Source organism: Pelobates fuscus, chromosome 5, assembly GCF_036172605.1.
Source record: "Pelobates fuscus isolate aPelFus1 chromosome 5, aPelFus1.pri, whole genome shotgun sequence".
Taxonomy (NCBI): domain Eukaryota; kingdom Metazoa; phylum Chordata; class Amphibia; order Anura; family Pelobatidae; genus Pelobates; species Pelobates fuscus.
In genome coordinates, this window is record NC_086321.1 from 184416315 (window position 1) to 184434965 (window position 18651).

Consider the following 18651-nt stretch of genomic DNA (forward strand, 5'->3'; position numbering starts at 1 on the left):
GTGTGTGTATGGACTCAGCAGTCTCTGTTTGTGTATGGACTCAGCAGTCTGTGTGTCTGTGTGTGTATGGACTCAGCAGTCTGTGTGTGTGTATGAACTTAGCAGTCTGTGTGTCTGTGTGTGTATGGACTCAGCAGTCTCTGTTTGTGTATGGACTCAGCAGTCTGTGTGTCTGTGTGTGTATGGACTCAGCAGTCTGTGTGTGTGTATGAACTTAGCAGTCTGTGTGTCTGTGTGTGTATGGACTCAGCAGTCTATGTTTGTGCATGGACTCAGCACTCTGTGTGTCTGTGTGTGTATGGACTCAGCAGTCTGTGTGTGTCTGCGTGTGTATGGACTCAGCAGTCTGTGTGTCTGTCTGTCTGTGTGTGTGTGTGTATGGACTCAGCAGTATGCGTGTCTGTGTGGACTCAGCAGTCTATGTGTGTGTATGGACTCTGCACTCTGTGTGTCTGTGTATGGGCTCAGCAGTCTGTGTGTGTATGGACTCAGCAGTCTGTGTGTGTATGGGCTCAGCAGTCTGTGTGTCTGTGTGTGTGTGTGTGTGTGTGTATGGACTCAGCGGTCTCTGTGTGTGTGTGTGTGGACTCAGCAGTCAGTGTGTGTGTGTGTGTGTGTATGGACACAGCAGTCTGTGTGTGTGTATGGACTCAGCAGTCTGTGTGTCTGTGTGTGTGTATGGACTCAGCAGTCTGTGTGTCTGTGTGTGTGTGTATGGACTCAGCAGTCTGTGTGTGTGTATGCACTTAGCAGTCTGTGTGTCTGTGTGTGTATGGACTCAGCAGCCTGTGTGTGTCTGTGTGTGTATGGACTCAGCAATCTGTGTGTGTGTGTGTGTGTATGGACTCAGCAGTCTGTGTGTCTGTGTGGACTCAGCAGTCTATGTGTGTGTATGGACTCTGCACTCTGTGTTTCTGTATGTGTGTATGGACTCAGCAGTCTGTGTGTCTGTGTGGACTCAGCAGTCTATGTGTGTGTATGGACTCTGCACTCTGTGTTTCTGTATGTGTGTATGGACTCAGCAGTCTGTGTGTCTGTGTGGACTCAGCAGTCTATGTGTGTGTATGGACTCTGCACTCTGTGTTTCTGTATGTGTGTATGGACTCAGCAGTCTGTGTGTCTGTGTATGGGCTCAGCAGTCTGTGTGTGTATGGACTCAGCAGTCTGTGTGTCTGTGTGTGTGTGTGTGTATGGACTCAGCGGTCTCTGTGTGTGTGTGTATGGACTCAGCAGTCAGTGTGTGTGTGTGTGTGTGTATGGACACAGCAGTCTGTGTGTGTGTATGGACTCAGCAGTCTGTGTGTCTGTGTGTGTGTATGGACTCAGCAGTCTGTGTGTCTGTGTGTGTGTATGGACTCAGCAGTCTGTGTGTGTGTATGCACTTAGCAGTCTGTGTGTCTGTGTGTGTATGGACTCAGCAGCCTGTGTGTGTCTGTGTGTGTATGGACTCAGCAATCTGTGTGTGTGTGTGTGTATGGACTCAGCAGTCTGTGTGTCTGTGTGGACTCAGCAGTCTATGTGTGTGTATGGACTCTGCACTCTGTGTTTCTGTATGTGTGTATGGACTCAGCAGTCTGTGTGTCTGTGTGGACTCAGCAGTCTATGTGTGTGTATGGACTCTGCACTCTGTGTTTCTGTATGTGTGTATGGACTCAGCAGTCTGTGTGTCTGTGTATGGGCCCAGCAGTCTGTGTGTGTATGGACTCAGCAGTCTGTGTGTGTGTGTATGGGCTCAGCAGTCTGTGTGTCTGTGTGTGTGTGTGTGTGTGTGTATGGACTCAGCGGTCTCTGTGTGTGTGTATGGACTCAGCAGTCAGTGTGTGTGTGTGTGTGTGTATGGACACAGCAGTCTGTGTGTGTGTGTATGGACTCAGCAGTCTGTGTGTGTGTATGCACTTAGCAGTCTGTGTGTCTGTGTGTGTATGGACTCAGCAGCCTGTGTGTGTCTGTGTGTGTATGGACTCAGCAATCTGTGTGTGTGTGTGTGTGTGTGTGTATGGACTCAGCAGTCTGTGTGTCTGTGTGGACTCAGCAGTCTATGTGTGTGTATGGACTCTGTACTCTGTGTTTCTGTATGTGTGTATGGACTCAGCAGTCTGTGTGTCTGTGTGGACTCAGCAGTCTATGTGTGTGTATGGACTCTGCACTTTGTGTGTCCGTGTGTGTGTATGGACTCAGCAGTATGTGTGTCTGTGTGTGTGTATGGACTCAGCAGTCTGTGTGTCTGTGTGTGTGTATGGACTCAGCAGTCTGTGTCTGTGTGTGTGTGTATGGACTCAGCAGTCTGTGTGTGTGTGTGTGTGTGTGTGTTTGGACTCAGCAGTCTGTATGTGTGTATGGACTCAGCAGTTTGTGTCTGGACACAGCAGTCTGTGTGTGTGTGTGTGTGTGTGTGTGTGTGTGGACTCAGCAGTCTGTATGTGTGTATGGACTCAGCAGTCTGTGTGTCTGTGTGTGTGTATGGACTCAGCAGTCTGTGTGTCTGTGTGTGTGTATGGACTCAGCAGTCTGTGTGTGTGTGTGTTTGGACTCAGCAGTCTGTATGTGTGTATGGACTCAGCAGTTTGTGTCTGGACACAGCAGTCTGTGTGTCTGTGTGTGTGTGTGTGTGTGTGTGTATGGACTCAGCAGTCTGTGTGTGTGTTTGTGTGTGTGTGGACTCAGCAGTCTGTGTGTGTGTGTGTGTGTGTGGCATGTTTTTTAATAATCCCTGGTGGAAAATACTGAATCCTCCACCAGGGATTATAAAAAAAGAAACAAAACACATTGTGTCGGGGGTGGGGCTTAACATGAGGCAGGGGCGGGATCAAACTGTGGCGAGGGCGGGATTGAATGTGCCCCCCTACTTTTGTCCCTGGCCCACCATGTGCCCCCCCTAAAAATGAATCCTAGAGATGCCACTGTCTGTAACCCACAAGATACAACTTTTGTGATTTAGCTATTGCATAAGCTTACACTGTTATAGTAACATAGAAACATATAATGTGACGGCAGATAAAAAACATTCGGCCCATCTAGTCTGCCCAATTTTCTAAATAAAAAATATACATGCCCTGTGTGAGGATCAAACTCACAACCTTCAGATTATGAGACTGACTTGCTACCTACTGCACTAACAAGGCAACTTATGTGTGTATATCTATCAGTGCAAAAATTCTGTCTCTTTTCTCTTTATTCTATCTCTTCTCTCTTTACTCTGTCCCTTCTCTCTTTATTCGGTCCCTTCTCTCTTTATTTGGTCTCATCTCTTTTTATTCTGTCCCTTCTCTCTTTATTCTGTCTCTTCTCTCTTTATTTTGTCTCTCTTTATTCTGTCCCTTCTCTCTTTATTCTGCCCCTTCTCTCTTTAGTCTGTCTCTTCTCTCTTTATTCTGTCCCTTCTCTCTTTATTCTGCCCCTTCTCTCTGTATTCTGTCCCTTCTCTCTTTATTCTGTGCCTTCTCTCTTTATTCTGTGCCTTCTCTCTTTATTATGTGCCTTCTCTCTTTATTATGTCTCTTCTCTCTTTATTCTGCCCCTTCTCTCTGTATTCTGTCCCTTCTCTCTTTATTCTGTGCCTTCTCTCTTTATTCTGCCCCTTCTCTCTTTATTCTGTGCCTTCTCTCTTTAGTCTGTCTCTTCTCTCTTTATTCTGTCCCTTCTCTCTTTATTCTGCCCCTTCTCTCTGTATTCTGTCCCTTCTCTCTTTATTCTGTGCCTTCTCTCTTTATTCTGTGCCTTCTCTCTTTATTATGTGCCTTCTCTCTTTATTATGTGCCTTCTCTCTTTATTATGTCTCTTCTCTCTTTATTCTGCCCCTTCTCTCTGTATTCTGTCCCTTCTCTCTTTATTCTGTCCCTTCTCTCTTTATTCTGTCCCTTCTCTCTTTATTCTGCCCCTTCTCTCTTTATTCTGTGCCTTCTCTCTTTATTCTGTGCCTTCTCTCTTTATTCTGTGCCTTCTCTCTTTATTATGTGCCTTCTCTCTTTATTATGTCTCTTCTCTCTGTATTCTGTCCCTTCTCTCTGTATTCTGTCCCTTCTCTCTTTATTCTGTGCCTTCTCTCTTTATTCTGTCTCAAATCTCAGTATTATGTCCGTTCTCTCTTTATTCTATCTCTCTTTATTCCTTCTCTTTATTCTTGCTCTCTTTATTCTTTTTCTCTTTATTCTACTACTGTAGAATCTGTCCCAGATCTTTCTGTCCCAACAGGGTGAAGGAACGTGCCAAATCCAGCAACGTCAACGAGATCCCGCGAGACCAAGAGATCGCGAGAACGCAGACTGAGGACATGCAGTCCCGTGACGTAGACGAGATCCCGCAAGACCAAGAGATCGCAAGAACGCATATCGAGGACATGCAGTCCTGCGGCGTTCAAAGATCTAAAGAATCTCTGGATCTTTGAACTCCGCGGGACAGCACGTCCTCAGCGGCGCTCAGGGATTCACTGGGGACCACAACATATAGAAATTGCCGTATTAAACTGGAACGCAGGCCACAATTGACCCATGTGCCGGACTTTGGACATGTCTGCTTTATGAGAACCATATACAATTTAGCAAAATCTCTTCACCATGGTGACCTTGGTGTTACACACCTCTTCTCACGATTATTGGTTCATGTATTATTGGATTAAGTTTAGTTGATAAGCTCACAGCCATTAGGAAGTGTCATCTACTATGGTAATCTTTTTTTATCACATTTCTGATACCTTAGGATTTGAAATACATATAAGCATATGTCTTCCGTCTTCAGTTTAGTAGGCACCATTATAATAAAGCTTGGTACCCGTTGGTTTAGCCCATTTAAAAAATGGTACTTTACTATAAAGTATAGTAGGTAAATGCTATAAGATCTTTATGAACCCTGAGTTTTGGATATATCTCTGTAGACAACATAGTACATTGAGACATTGTATGTTCATGATGGTGAAGGATTTTTTTCAACAATAGTTGACTGGCAGCAGCTGTTTTTATTGACTTTCTTGGTGGTTAATCTACCTCTGAGCACACTATTGTGTCAAGGACTTGTATAGTTTTTCCTATTTTGTATAATTTAAGTCTGATTTGTTTGCCACACTGTTTCATGTACTATATAGTATATATTTTAACAGAATTGTATCTGTTTCATACTATTCAGCAAGGAGAAGTCCCATTCTCTTTAATTACAGCCTGCAATAGTAAACATTACATTTATAATGGCCAGAGTCTACTTAATGGGTATATTTTATGTTTAGCCTCCCATTAGTATCTGTGCTGGCTACTTTTTGCCTTTGTAAACAGCCCTCTGTGCATGCATGTAATGAATGGAGCCTTTTCTAAGATCATTAGATATTACAATTTGTAGACCCTGAAAACTTATTCCCTACTGTATTGACTGGTATACTTTTATTTTATTAATTTTTTTGTAAAAAAAGTTTTATTCATAAGATTTTTTTTTAACATAAATCACATGAAATACATCAAACAGATAAGTAAATACATACATTCATCTTCAGATGTTAACATTGTATATGGATTTCTGATAACCAGGCTCTATCTTCTAACGTCTTTCCACATTTATCAACATTAGAACAGTGCCCCATTTCTTTTCTTTTAAATTGCCCTGTCTACCAAAAAAAGCCCAGAATATAATCAGCCTTTAAATATTATAATAAAAAGAAACCAAAGCTCCATGACAATTCACACCATCTAATGAAAAACACACACAACATTCAGTGTTCCGAGAGTCGAGGGGGAAAGGGCTGTGGGGGCCCAAAATTCACAGTCTCTATGAGACTCTATGACCAGGGTTCAAAAGATAATTATTCCAAACCAACCAGCTATATTTCGGGACATTATATGACCCTACATATCCGTCATTCAACTCTAATGCTCTATATCTCTGCATGACAATTCCAATGTCCGACCAGAGCGGCATCCTTTCTCCCTTCCAATTTAGTGCTATGAGCCATTTGGCTATAATTAAGGAATGTAGTAGAAAGTTTTTTACTTCCTTTGTAATGTTATTAGGAAGAAAATGAAACAGCACTAATTCTGGACCCATTTTAATCCCCTACTATTTGAGATATCCAAGCCCCAAACTCCTTCCAATAAATTTGGATAAGCAAACAAGACCACCACATATGTAGATCTGAACCGGTTTGTTTACAGCCTCTCCAGCAATACCTATGCATATTGTCTTTTTTTATTTTCCATAACTTGATCGGAGTTAAATACCACCTGTTCCATATTTTAAAATGGGTCTCCCTGTATGTCGCATATTTGATTAAGTTATCTGTTATTGAAGCTGCTCCCAGCCAGGTTTCCATTGGCCAAGATTGATCTAACTCTTTTTTCCATAATCTTATATTTAAAGGTTTAGAATCATGATCCCTATCTCTTATTATGCTAAAGCATTTTGATACCAGATTAGATTTATTTGTTGAACATATTAACTTTTCACATGCTGTCATTTGTCTAGTCCCTTTCAAATGGAATCTAGAGAATATAATTCTAGTTCTCAGACTATTATAGTCCAGCCATAATCTGGATGCGATCTTATAATTACTCTGTAGATAGTCAAATTGTACAAAGTTATTATTAACATATAGGTCACCAAGATATTTACAGCCTTCTTGTAATAACACCTCAAGCAGAGGAGAAGGGAACATTTTCTGCAGCTATGAAATTGGAGTAATCAAGCTCAGAAATAGAATAAGTGTATATTAAATATTCAATTTCAACCAGCACCTTACATTTTTCCATATTACTGAATCTTTATTATTAACTTTACTGCTAGGTAATAATTCTTGAAAAATTGATTTTGTATGAATAAATGCACCCATAGCAGCTCGTGTGTGGCTGCTGTACCAGCTCTCTCACAATAAGTAAAAGGAGACTAGGCCAGGGAAATCGTTGCACCATAACCTATACAAGAAGCCTCAGTGTTTATGGTAAAAGAAGCAGATAAAAAACCAAGAACAAAATAAAATTATACAGCAAATGTGAGCGAGGGTTTTAGATTAGCCATAGTTTTTCCTTTTAAATAGGGATTCTGATTATTTATTTATTTTTGTAAATCTTTCTTTTATTAAAGCAAATAAGTTGGGATACAGAAGTAAAAGAAGGGAAATGTGCAAGTCTAAATACACGTTAAGGAGATCACAACAGAGAATAACATTTCCCGAAGAAACGATGCCTCATTTTTTTTTTTTAAAGTATAAAAACTTAAACATGCTGAACTGTTACAGTTATTGAGTATGGCACAATCGACTGTGTATGCTTGCACAACAGAGGGTATGCTATGCATATACTGTATATGGGGTCCCCGGAAATGAGGCAGAGGCCCACATCCTGCAAAAAAGTAAAACTTCCCATGCTGATACATCATACATTATGGTCCTCATGCCACTAGGACCAGTGCTGGGGGTTCACCCGCGGTATTCATTAGTGTTTCTTCCCAGCCTAGCTAGCTTGTTTAAACTCAGATATCAATCTCCCTAGATTATCTATTATGTACATGTTGGGCTACAATGTTTGCTAGTCATGCGGTACAAAAGAGCCTAGGTTAGTGCATGTAATACCTCCCGGTTGTCTCAGCGTAGCCCTGGCAATCGCTTGGACTATGTGAATGTGTGTTTGCTAGTCTGAGGAATGAGAGTGTGATGCGTTTAGTAGGTTTAGTTAGACAGGGTACAAAAACATCAAGCTTGTTCAAGACTTATTAGAGACCTGCACATCATCAAACTGTAGCTGTCTATTAAACATATTATAAGGGAACTCAGTCCATCAGGGTGCAGTCAACATAGGTTGGGTTCATGTTGGGCCATGTGAACAGTCCGAGCGGGGCTCCAGGTAAGTAATGGGGCTCACAGCTACATGTGGGTCCCACCGATATATGCGTTTCCATTCAGCCGATGCCCATGCGGGGTGTGGGGGTCTTCAGATGAACGGTGCGGGTGTAGGGAGGCCGCCCTCCAGCCCTGGGTCGTGAAGAAGGCCCGCACCCGTGATCCACAGACTCGGGAACTCCCGGAGGCCGGGTCTTCCCTTTGTCGGGTGCCCGGGTACGCCCGGGTGGTCTGCCGCCGCCAGCGGCGGTCGGGCTTCGGGCAGTGTGGTCGTGGGTTAGTTGGTCTTTGGCCCAGGATGGCCTGTAGGGTGAGAAGCAATTGCGGCACTATATGCTGTGCCTGAGCGTGCCTCCTTCTGTTTCTGCTTCACTCTCCACTCATCGTGGTTGTGGGTTAGCTTCCGGGTGGGAGCATCGGCTGCCTGGTGCTTCCCCAGGTGTGATCCCCAATTGGAGTACATGTGGGCTGTTCGCTGGTTGATGCGGTGCCAGAATTTGTGGCATATGTAATCAAACTTGGCTTCAAACAGAGCCCTCCAGTGAGTGTTTGAGTTGCTTTGTTGGGCTTCATGCATGGCGGCCATCTTGGTCTCGCCTTGCGGTTCGTGCTGTATGGTGCCCCTGCCCTCCGGTTCTCTGTGTGTGCGTCACCCTCTGCCGTTGGTGGACCGGGATAACCCCCACCGGTCCGGGGGGGGGGGCAAGAGTGCGGCAGCTCTGTGTGCTGGACCCGTACTCCAGGAGATCGGCCGCTTGTCCCAAATCCAAGTCCCAGGAGGCCGCCACAGGGCTCTCGGACCGTTGGCAACGGTAGTCTTTAGGGTGAGTATTATATCTTGTGTCCGGAGCCCCCTGTGAGTGATAGCTTCCAATTTTTCTTACTTGAGTCCGGATTTTAGGCTTAAAACTGTTTTTTTCTCCGCTTTATTGCAGGAGCTCAAGCTGCATGCATCTTGGGATTCTGATTATTAAAGCAACTCTATTTTTTTTTTTTTAAATCTCTGTTGATCTACAAGTGTAGATATGAGTAAATTGCCACTCACAGAAAAGAGTCCATGTTTATCCTCCCATTAGTATCTGTGCTGGCTACTTTTTCAATAACTGTTTGCCTTCGTAAACAACCTTCTGTGCATGCATGTAAGGAATGGAGCCTTTTCTAAGATCGTTAGATATTACAATTTGTAGACCCTGAAAATTTATTCCATACTGTATTGACTGGTATACTTTTTTTTTTTTTTTAAACCATTTTTAAGACTTTCTGTTTTGGCCATGTCTTTAGGAGACAGGCCTACTGAGGGTACATATCTTGCCTCTAAGAGGCCTGGGCTCAGTAAGGATTTGGAACTCTGGATGTGAGGAGGACATTCTTGAGATCAAAAGCTCTTCCTGCTCAGCCCTATGACTCCTCACTTTGTTAATGGCGCATTCTGGTCTGCACCTCTATTGGGTGCAGATCACGTTAAGAGCTCTCTCGTAGTCTCCTGTTGCTTCTCAGTGAGTCAGAGCTCTATATTCAGCACTCATTGAGTCATTGACTGAAGATTCTAAAGTGATCTTTACCTTATATTGGTGAAGACCACAAAACACCCTCACCCGACCACCAGGGATCCAGCTCCACACCATGGCTCCACAGGACCATGGGGTTACACCAAAGCACCAAAAGGTAAGCAGGAGGGGTAAATTAAAAACTACCACACACACACACACACACACACACACTTAGATACACACTTAGACTCATGACACTCACAGAAACAGAGCCCATGGCTCTATGACGGGGCTCCATTCTTGCCTAGTGCCTTGGACAATCTTAATCGGACTCTGTGAGGTCATCTGCAATAACTGTGGTCTGAACCAGAGGTTACAAATCTTTTCTTAAGTGTAAATATTACTTTAATGAAAAATGCATGCATGATATAAGCAGTAACACTCTCAATTTTTGTATAAATTGTAATTTAAAAGAAGATTACATAGCAGCGTAGACAGTAGTCCAAGGTAGTGTTTGTGAACGGCACATACGTAGGGTATCAAAATCTCTTTGAATAACTTTTTTAAAGCACATTTTCATGGAAGAAAGAAAGAAGAGGAAAAAAAGAAAAGATAGAGGGATTGGCGAGGGAGCAAAAAAGAGAACAATGCCACAGTAATGATCTCATGTACAAGTGTGTCTGTGAGATTGCAACTATTTATTGTCTAGGTGGCTTTCTCAATAGATTAAAAATTGAATACATTTACAATGTGTCTCTATTTATTACTTTAATATTAAATCAATCAGAGCAACATGTTTAACATTTATATAGGATAAGAAAGTACTAGAGGTACCCAACACTAACCCTGGTGGTTAGGATGGGCTGCTGGGATCACTGTGCTCTGGCTGCACAGCAGCTGTGCTGGGTAGTCAGATGCCTACTCAGAGTTATTGGAAGCCCCAACAACACAGTGCTTTTTGTGCTCCCTCCCGTGATCTCCTAATGTGGGCGCCTGGACTGCCTTACAGTTGTGTTGGACTTGTCTGTGAGGCTTCTGTGTCTCTGTTGTATCTCACCTTAGAATGGGAAATTATCATGAGTGGTTTCCAAATCCAGTATTATCCAGTCACCACTGAATGTGGATATTGGAATGTAAGGCTGGTCAACAATTCCTTTAAGTGATCTAAAATACACAATTTAAAATAACCATTACGCGTTTCACCAAAAAGACTTTTTCAAATGGCATAAAATGTATAAAATTTAGCTTTTTATGCCATTTGAGAAAGCCTTTTTGGTGAGACGCGTAATGGTTATTTTAAATTGTGTATTTTAGATCAATTAAAGTTTTTTGGTTACTTTCCTCTGCCAATTCTCTTTTTATTGTATTTTTATGTACTTCTACTATTTTTACTTTCCTGGCTTTTTATTATTGCTCCTGCACTTAAAGAAATCCCAGGTGGGGATCATACCAGCACCAACGCTTTATTAATAGAGCAGTATTTTCTGCTCTATACCTGTAAGTATTATTCTAGTTACTTTTACTTACTTTTATCAAATTGAGAGCACTACTGTCGCCTCTTTTTATTTTCCCTGGAGCTTTGGATGACCAGACGGCCCTGATAGACGCATTTCCTTTACACATCCCAGCAGCTGGATTATACCGTTGTAGGCTCTTCACACCAGAGCTGGCCATAGCTCTTTTAAATGTGAGTTTTCTACCTTCTACTACTATTTTATCCTTTGGATTTTAAACGTATCGCCCTACTGGTTGTTCCTGTATCTCTGTCTTTCACAAATGCAAATACCCTGAGACACTAGGATGCACCCCTACTGAAGCAACTACTCTTCTATATCCCATCAAGCATTGTTGCTCTAGTGAGACTCTTTTGGACTATTTTACGTTTTTTTTCTCTTTGTATTGTCTCATCTATTGAAGGATTTGAGGGGTCTCCTTCTTTTGGGTTGCTGACTATATACATATTGTTTGTTAATTAGTGCTGATTTCCTTTTGTTTTCTGTCTACCAGACAGCCATTAGACGGACTTTCTGAATTGAAATGGACCTTTGGTCCGGTATCTGTTGCTGGACGTCCTTATGCTCTGCATGAGGACTTCCAGTGTCATTTTTTTCCCCATTGGAAAGCATTAGGTCTCCCCCGCCGGCTGACGTCAGCGGGGGAAGAGCATGGGAAGAGCCTGATCCAGCACCGAGGGACATCAGCGCTGGATTCAGGAAAGTGATTGAAGGGGTTTTAACGCCTTCAGTGCTGTGGGAGGAGGGGGGGCACTGTAGGATTCTATACTGCCAGGAAAATGGCTATGTTTTCCTGGCACTGTAGAATCCTTTAACATATATAGTCCCTAAGAAAATATAGCTCTTTAAGGTTATTCCTTTAAGAGTTCATTCTAAGATTCTATTTCAATTTCAAAGAAGCTTTTACTCATATATTTGGCAGGACAGTAGACCCAGGACAGCACAGACCATCCTTAAAAAAAATGAAACATGTAGATGTAGCATACCCAGATATTATGAAATTGTATAACTCTAGTATGATATTCCACGCATTGCAATGGGTAAATTAAAAAACATTTAGCTCATCTTGGTTGTAGATTGAAAGAGTGGATCTTTATCCTCTCAGCCTTTCAAATATATTTTGGATTTAAATGTTAAAAGTTTCATCTATTAAATCTAAAAATCTAATAATTCATAATATCTTGCTTACTCTTAAAAACTTAAAGAAATAAATCAAATGTGTGGATTGTTTATGAATTAATACTCTGATTGAAATATATAAATATTATATAAATGATCTAAACGTATTAAACTGGTCAATCTGTGGAATTTGCACCTTATCTGATATCTGGGAACATGGTAATATACTAACTTTTATCTCTCTTCAACAAAAAGTTGGTTTACCTCCTAGGGAATTATTCACTTAGCTGAGAGTGAAAAACAAAATCATTTAAAACAGATTTTAGAATCACATCAGATCTACGTGCTACATGCAGTAGGCAGATCTCTAAAATATTTTAAAAATTCTTAACAAAATAGGACCTTATGACAAACCTTTGGCACTCTTGAAATGGGAAAAATATTTAGGTATAAGTTTTCCAATTGATCAATGGTATGAAACTATATACATGATTAGAAATGCTATTACCCTGATTGAAACATTTTATAAGTTGATATACCACTGGTTTATGGTCCCAACAAAACTATATAAAATATCAATATCATACTCAGATAAATGTTGGAGATGCCATATAGCGAAGCATCACATACGGTGGGAATGCATACTACTCAATAAATTAAAAGAATATCTTATAGCATTGTTGAATAATATTTTTTCCATTTATTATATCCCTCCTCAAATGTGGAGCTTCCTTTATATACTAAAGACCATAAGATTCCCATTTGATTTGCTGTAAAAAATTTGCTTAGAAACTTGAAATCTCCCTCGGAAGTTCATTGGATCGATATAATCAATCAAATTGAGCACCAGTACAATATTGAAGAGGGATATTTTCTCTCCTTTGCCCAATTGTGAAAAATATTTTTAAAAACGGGTTTCCATGGGTGCATAGACTTTCTAACCGGACTTAATTTTCTATATCTGATTTATATAACATTGCCCATAAATTTAGATTTAATTCATATTTAAGTCCAGTATGAATGCTATATTTGTATGTCATAAAAAAATATTGTTATCTTCTTAAAAACGCAAAATAGGATAAACAAAAACAAAAACAAAAAAACATTCTGGAAAATATTTTTCACATCTGTTTTAATCAGGTATGTGCAAACTCGTGATTTAAGAAATTATGTGATATTTGCTATGTGCTTAATGGAAAAACAAAATAATGATTTATAAGAAAAAAAACCAAATACTGATAAAATCATATCTAAAAACTATTTGTGTGAAGAAGTCACCCTTATAGTTGCAAATGAAAAAAAAAAAAAAAGTTAAAATAAAATAAGTACCTGTAAACATCAAAGGATTTGTCTGGCTTGTAGCCAGTGTTAGAGCTAAGTGCCTCAGGAGGCATATATGCCAGGGTTCCACCAATATCCTTCCCACAGTTAGGGGAATAGTTAGATAGACCAAAGTCTGAGATCTGAAATGACACAAAATGCTAATCATTCTCAATATCTTAATCATTGCTTTTAATACAATTAGCAGCGCATGGACCATGAAAGCATAGATTTATGGATGAAATACATAATACACCAGTAGTATTGATGATAACCTGATTAACTTAGTTGGTTAACAACTAGGTCTGCCAAAAATGTATTCCCCTAAACAGACACAACTACATTTCAATGCATATACATCCACAGAATGTGATGCAAATACACACTCAATAGCAAATATTGTATGGCATTAATACTGACAGGGGACAGTATAGGGACATTTTGATTTAAAGGGACAATACAGGTACCCAGACCACTTCATCTTAATAAAGTGTTGTTCTGGATGCCATGTCCCTGTCTGCTTTACCCTGCAACTGAAAATTTGCTGCCATGGGATGTAAGGTAAGTAAACTCACCTTTTAAATCCTAACAGTGTGGGTGAGGTATATGGCTACCTGTAGGTAGAAGAAAACTATAACGTTAGGAATACATGCTTTTATTTCAAATGCTATAGTGTTATAGTGTTTCTTTAAAGGAACGCTACTTATACCAACCCACAGAAGAAATATCCATGTAATATGTTTGTCATGCTTTCTTTGGGGTATGTGACATTTTTCCAGTTTATTGAGAATCTTTTGCAAGGTAGGTGCACTGGTCAATTGTCTTTTCTTGAGTTTAGCTCAACTGAGCTAAACAACCAGTCCCTGTTTGACAGTCTCTGTTTTACCACTGGGGACGTGTAATAAAATTAATTCATAAGGGGGGCGGGGCCCGACCGCCAAGCTGGACGGACGTGGAGCACCTCGGCTCCCTGAGGAACCCTTAATAAACGGCAAGAAAACACCCCTACTCGCCTGAAAAAACACCAAGCTGCTGTGAGAGGGTAAAGGGGACCCGAGCAACAACCCTCGGGGTAAATGTCAACTCCCGCTCTGCAGGCGACACGGACCGATGGGCGGATAGAATTGGGGCCTGCTGTGAGGCTCTGGCGGGAGAGACGGCCGCTCTAAGTGCTTAGTCCGGCGGGACCTCCTGCATGCTTATTGAGGGCCCCGTTCTCCCCCCCCTGTGGGCCGGGGGGGTTATCCTGGACCCCACCGGGGACGTATGGACCACACATGACAGCCGATCGTCAGAAAGCCCAACCTGAGACCGCATGTGAAAAAACAAAATGGCCGCCGCGCCTAATACAAGACGGAGAAACAGGGTGCATCCATTCCTCATCACACAAGATCAGCTAACAATCTGGCGAATGCTCACATAAGGGAACAATGGACATGGGACATGGACTCTACTCAATACCAGAAGCTTGTGCCTATTACAGTGGACTCTCCTCCTGCTGTTCCCCACAGAAAGCATTTAAGATACCTGAGCATATATGGACACCCAACTCGATCAGCTCCACGTTCTGCTGCCCCCTGGTGGTTAAACCTTATTAAGCATGGTTAAACCTTATTAAGCATGCTTAAACCCTATTTAGCATGGTTACATCTGGTTAGGCATGGTTAAATCTGGTTAGGCATGGTTAAACCTTAATAAGCATGGTTAAATCTTGTTAAGCAGTTAGAAACCTGTACTGGATGTTGACATACATATCCTGTAATCCAACAATCACATAACAACCATAGTGACTTAATCTTGTTTCTATAAAAAAAAATGAGCAATGTTTCTGATGCCACATTCCTGTTACCACATGTTTTCTTCATGTTTGCACCTGCTGTTGTGGCTTCACAAGACTGCTTGTTAATTCTATGCACGACTAAAATAAAGAATGGAAAAAAAATAATTCAGAAAAGTAATGATTTATTTTGAAACCTGTTTTTTTTTTTTTAAATAAAAAAAAAAGAGGACATACTCAATTCATAACAAACTTCAGCAAACTGAAGTACTTCATCAGGATTATCCACTAAAGTGAGAATTCCAAGTAAATTTGAAATTTACAGGGAACATGGAAAAATTCTCTAGTTCAGCTATGATCAGGCATGATCAGAAAAATAAATTAAAAAAAACAAAAACGCAAACCTAGCAAAAAAATTTAACAGGAACACAATGTAATATTCTTAGTTAGGAAACACCATGAAAGTACAACGTGTGAAGCATAGGTTTAAATAGGCCTCTTTCAGGTTATACCGATCAATAATGAGCAAAGGTACACGTTCTAAAAGCTTTCTTTTCAGGTGCAATAGCCTTTTTATCCACTAGATGGTGGTTGATCATAGCTACAACCACACTATAAAATGCATGAAACAACAGCAGGCAGTGTCTGAGGTCATTAGGTGTTCTGATAGGAGCACGGCCTGTAAAAGAATGTGTATATTTAGGGAACCGTAGCTACCAAATGTAATGCGACTGAATGTGATCATGAGCGTAGATGAATGTCCTAAAAGTTAGGAAGAAAAATCTTAAACCTCTGTTTAACCTTTTGAGGACAACATTTACATTGATATAACTTTCATCCCTAAGAATGTACATGTTTCTCACCTTTACATGAAAGTCTTCATCTAAAAGGACATTCTTGGTTTTAAGGTCCAAGTGTAGTAGTGGGGGGCAAAGATTATGTAGCCAATTCATACCCAGTGCTGTTTCATAAATTATTCTGAATTTTAATGCCCAATCAATATTTTCATGTCTTTGAAGGAACGAGAAAAGGCTGCCCATCTCCATGTATTGCATCACAATGCCTTGTTCCACCTCTGTATCGTCTTTCAAAATCCCATGCATACGAACAACATGAGGACTATCTGCAGCGTGATTCATCTTTTTTGCCTCTGAAATAAGCTCTTGCAGACCCTGGGACACATCTCTGGAAAAGAGTGATTCGATCAAAGTTTTTTTTATTATGAAAGATACCTTATACATGGCGATTTTGTGAAGGTGACAAACTCATATTAGACAGAACTGCAGAGTAGGAACATTTTGGAGATCACATGCACCTTTCCCCCATACCATGTCTTCTTTGTCACTTGTCACTATATATAGGGTGAGGTAGAGGAAAAAAATGCCTACAAAATTCAAAGTATAAACAAAGAAAATTACGTAGACCTGTGCTGCAGATACTCCACACTGAAGTCCCAACAGTGTATATACAACCAAAAAACAAACAAGAGTCCTGCTCATCCAGTATAGGTGTGTACACCCAGGTGCTACCACAATTTATTTGTGGTTAAAGTTAAAGTAGCAAACGTTTCGGGCAGCAGCCCTTTTCCATGCTAACGTGCTGCTTTCACTTGTTATGTTGCTTATCTTACTTTCTTTTATTATCAAAAACATGTCAGAAATGTTCATGTATGCCTTGGTCCATCAATAAAATATGTGGAAAATAATATTAAACATGTAGCACTCCTAAATATAATTAATAAAGATTCAACTGCATATACACACATACACTCTCTAGTCTCCCCATACTAATGAACTGTAACTCAAGATATTTATTTCCCTTTCAGAGTTAAACCTACCCATTTAGTTTCTTCACAGCCACATGTATCTGCCATTCTTTATGCTTTGCTTTGAATATTGTTCCAAAGCTTCCACAACCCACTTTTTCAACCTCGTCCAGTGAACTCCAGGAGATACTCTTCAGTTGGTTCATTACTCATAAGCCAATCACGCCTAGGGAGCAGTAGAGCAAATGTCATTATTTTAGAACACAAACGTAATCTTTTAAACTGGACACTGAATATATCCAGTTGATTCTTGCAAACCGGTTGGACCTACTGAATTCTGAATTGGTGTTAGTAAATATGAGAATTGCTTTTCCAGTCGGAAATTGGACATTTTCACTGGATTTTGTCTGTCTGGACAAAATCCAGTGTTTAGTGAATAACCCTGACAGTTTTGTGAATAGCCTACTAGGTTGGTTTTATTTTAAACCTCAATTCTCAACTTCACAAACTCATTTTATTTGCACTAAGAAAGTTATGTATTAGACAGATTGCAATTTGTCTGAATTTTGGGCAATAGACGATTCGCCTCAAGTCCCAAACTCAACACGACTGTATACAGAAATCATGAAACAATCTTTTGTTTTGTGATTTGGAATTCCGTTTGTTTTCTCAAAAGAGATGTCTAATAGCTGAAAAGATGATTGATGGCAAACGTCTATCAGGGCATTAGGAATACACATATGTATATTTATATAATATATACATATCATATGTTACTGCTGCTCCTCTTTTCCCTCTATTGGTTACTTACTATCACTTGATCTGTGAACCAAATAGTGTGAAAATGGTCAGTGTACTGCAAAAAATATACACTGATTGGCCAATTTTTGAGCCTTATGGTTTGTCCAAATAGTTATTCCAGAAACTATTGTATGCATGAAATTTGTCAACTGAAATGCGAAAAAATGTAAAAATACTAATAGTAAAAGAAATGATTGCAGCCTGGCAAATGAAAGAATCGCCTTTTGCGAGAAATGTGTTATTAAGGATGTCTCTAGAGACTGTCAGTCAGACATTGACATAATTTTAAATTTTTAGGACCCCCTGAATAGCAATAATTTTCATATAAAGTTTCTATTTTGCCCTTTGTTTAGTGTAAAACCTAGCTTTAAAGGGACACTATAGTCACCTGAACAACTTTAGCTTAATGAAGCAGTTTTGGTGTATAGAACATGCCCCTGCAGCCTCACTGCTGCAATCCTCTGCCATTTAGGAGTTAAATCTCTTTGTTTATGAACCCTAGTCACACCTCCCTGCATGTGACTTGCACAGCCTTCCATAAACACTTCCTGTAAAGAGAGCCCTATTTAGGCTTTCTTTATTGCAAGTTCTGTTTAATTAAGATTTTCTTATCCCCTGCTATGTTAATAGCTTGCTAGACCCTGCAAGAGCCTCCTGTATGTGATTAAAGTTCAATTTAGAGATTGAGATACAATTATTTAAGGTAAATTACATCTGTTTGAAAGTGAAACCAGTGTTTTTTTTCATGCAGGCTCTGTCAATCATAGCCAGGGGAGGTGTGGCTAGGGCTGCATAAACAGAAACACAGTGATTTAACTCCTAAATGACAGTGAATTGAGCAGTGACATTGCAGGGGAATGATCTATACACTAAAACTGCTTTATTTTTTAAAATTCTTTATTTTTGTAGTGCGTAAGTTTACAACAATTGCTCGTGAGGTACCCCAAAGGTAATCCTCTAGCATATTTCAAACATTATAACATCAAGGTACAAGAAAATACTAGCACAATTTTTATATATATGTATACGGTTAAGTCGGGTAGTAAACAGCCTGT

At 40.4% G+C, this 18651-nt stretch overlaps 1 protein-coding gene across 2 annotated transcripts in view; it reads right to left on the minus strand.

Moving 5' to 3' along the window:
• LOC134611195 (receptor-interacting serine/threonine-protein kinase 3-like) overlaps positions 1–18651 on the minus strand; it is an 80583-nt gene that overhangs the window by 54461 nt on the left and 7471 nt on the right. For both annotated transcript variants that reach the window (XM_063454834.1, XM_063454833.1), the window contains exons 2-4: positions 16868–17021; positions 15894–16215; positions 13263–13396 (exon numbers count right to left, since the gene is read on the minus strand). In XM_063454834.1, coding sequence (XP_063310904.1) covers positions 13263–13396; positions 15894–16215; positions 16868–17001 — 590 coding nt within the window. In that variant the 5' untranslated portion in view covers positions 17002–17021. The remainder of the gene's footprint in view (positions 1–13262; positions 13397–15893; positions 16216–16867; positions 17022–18651) is intronic.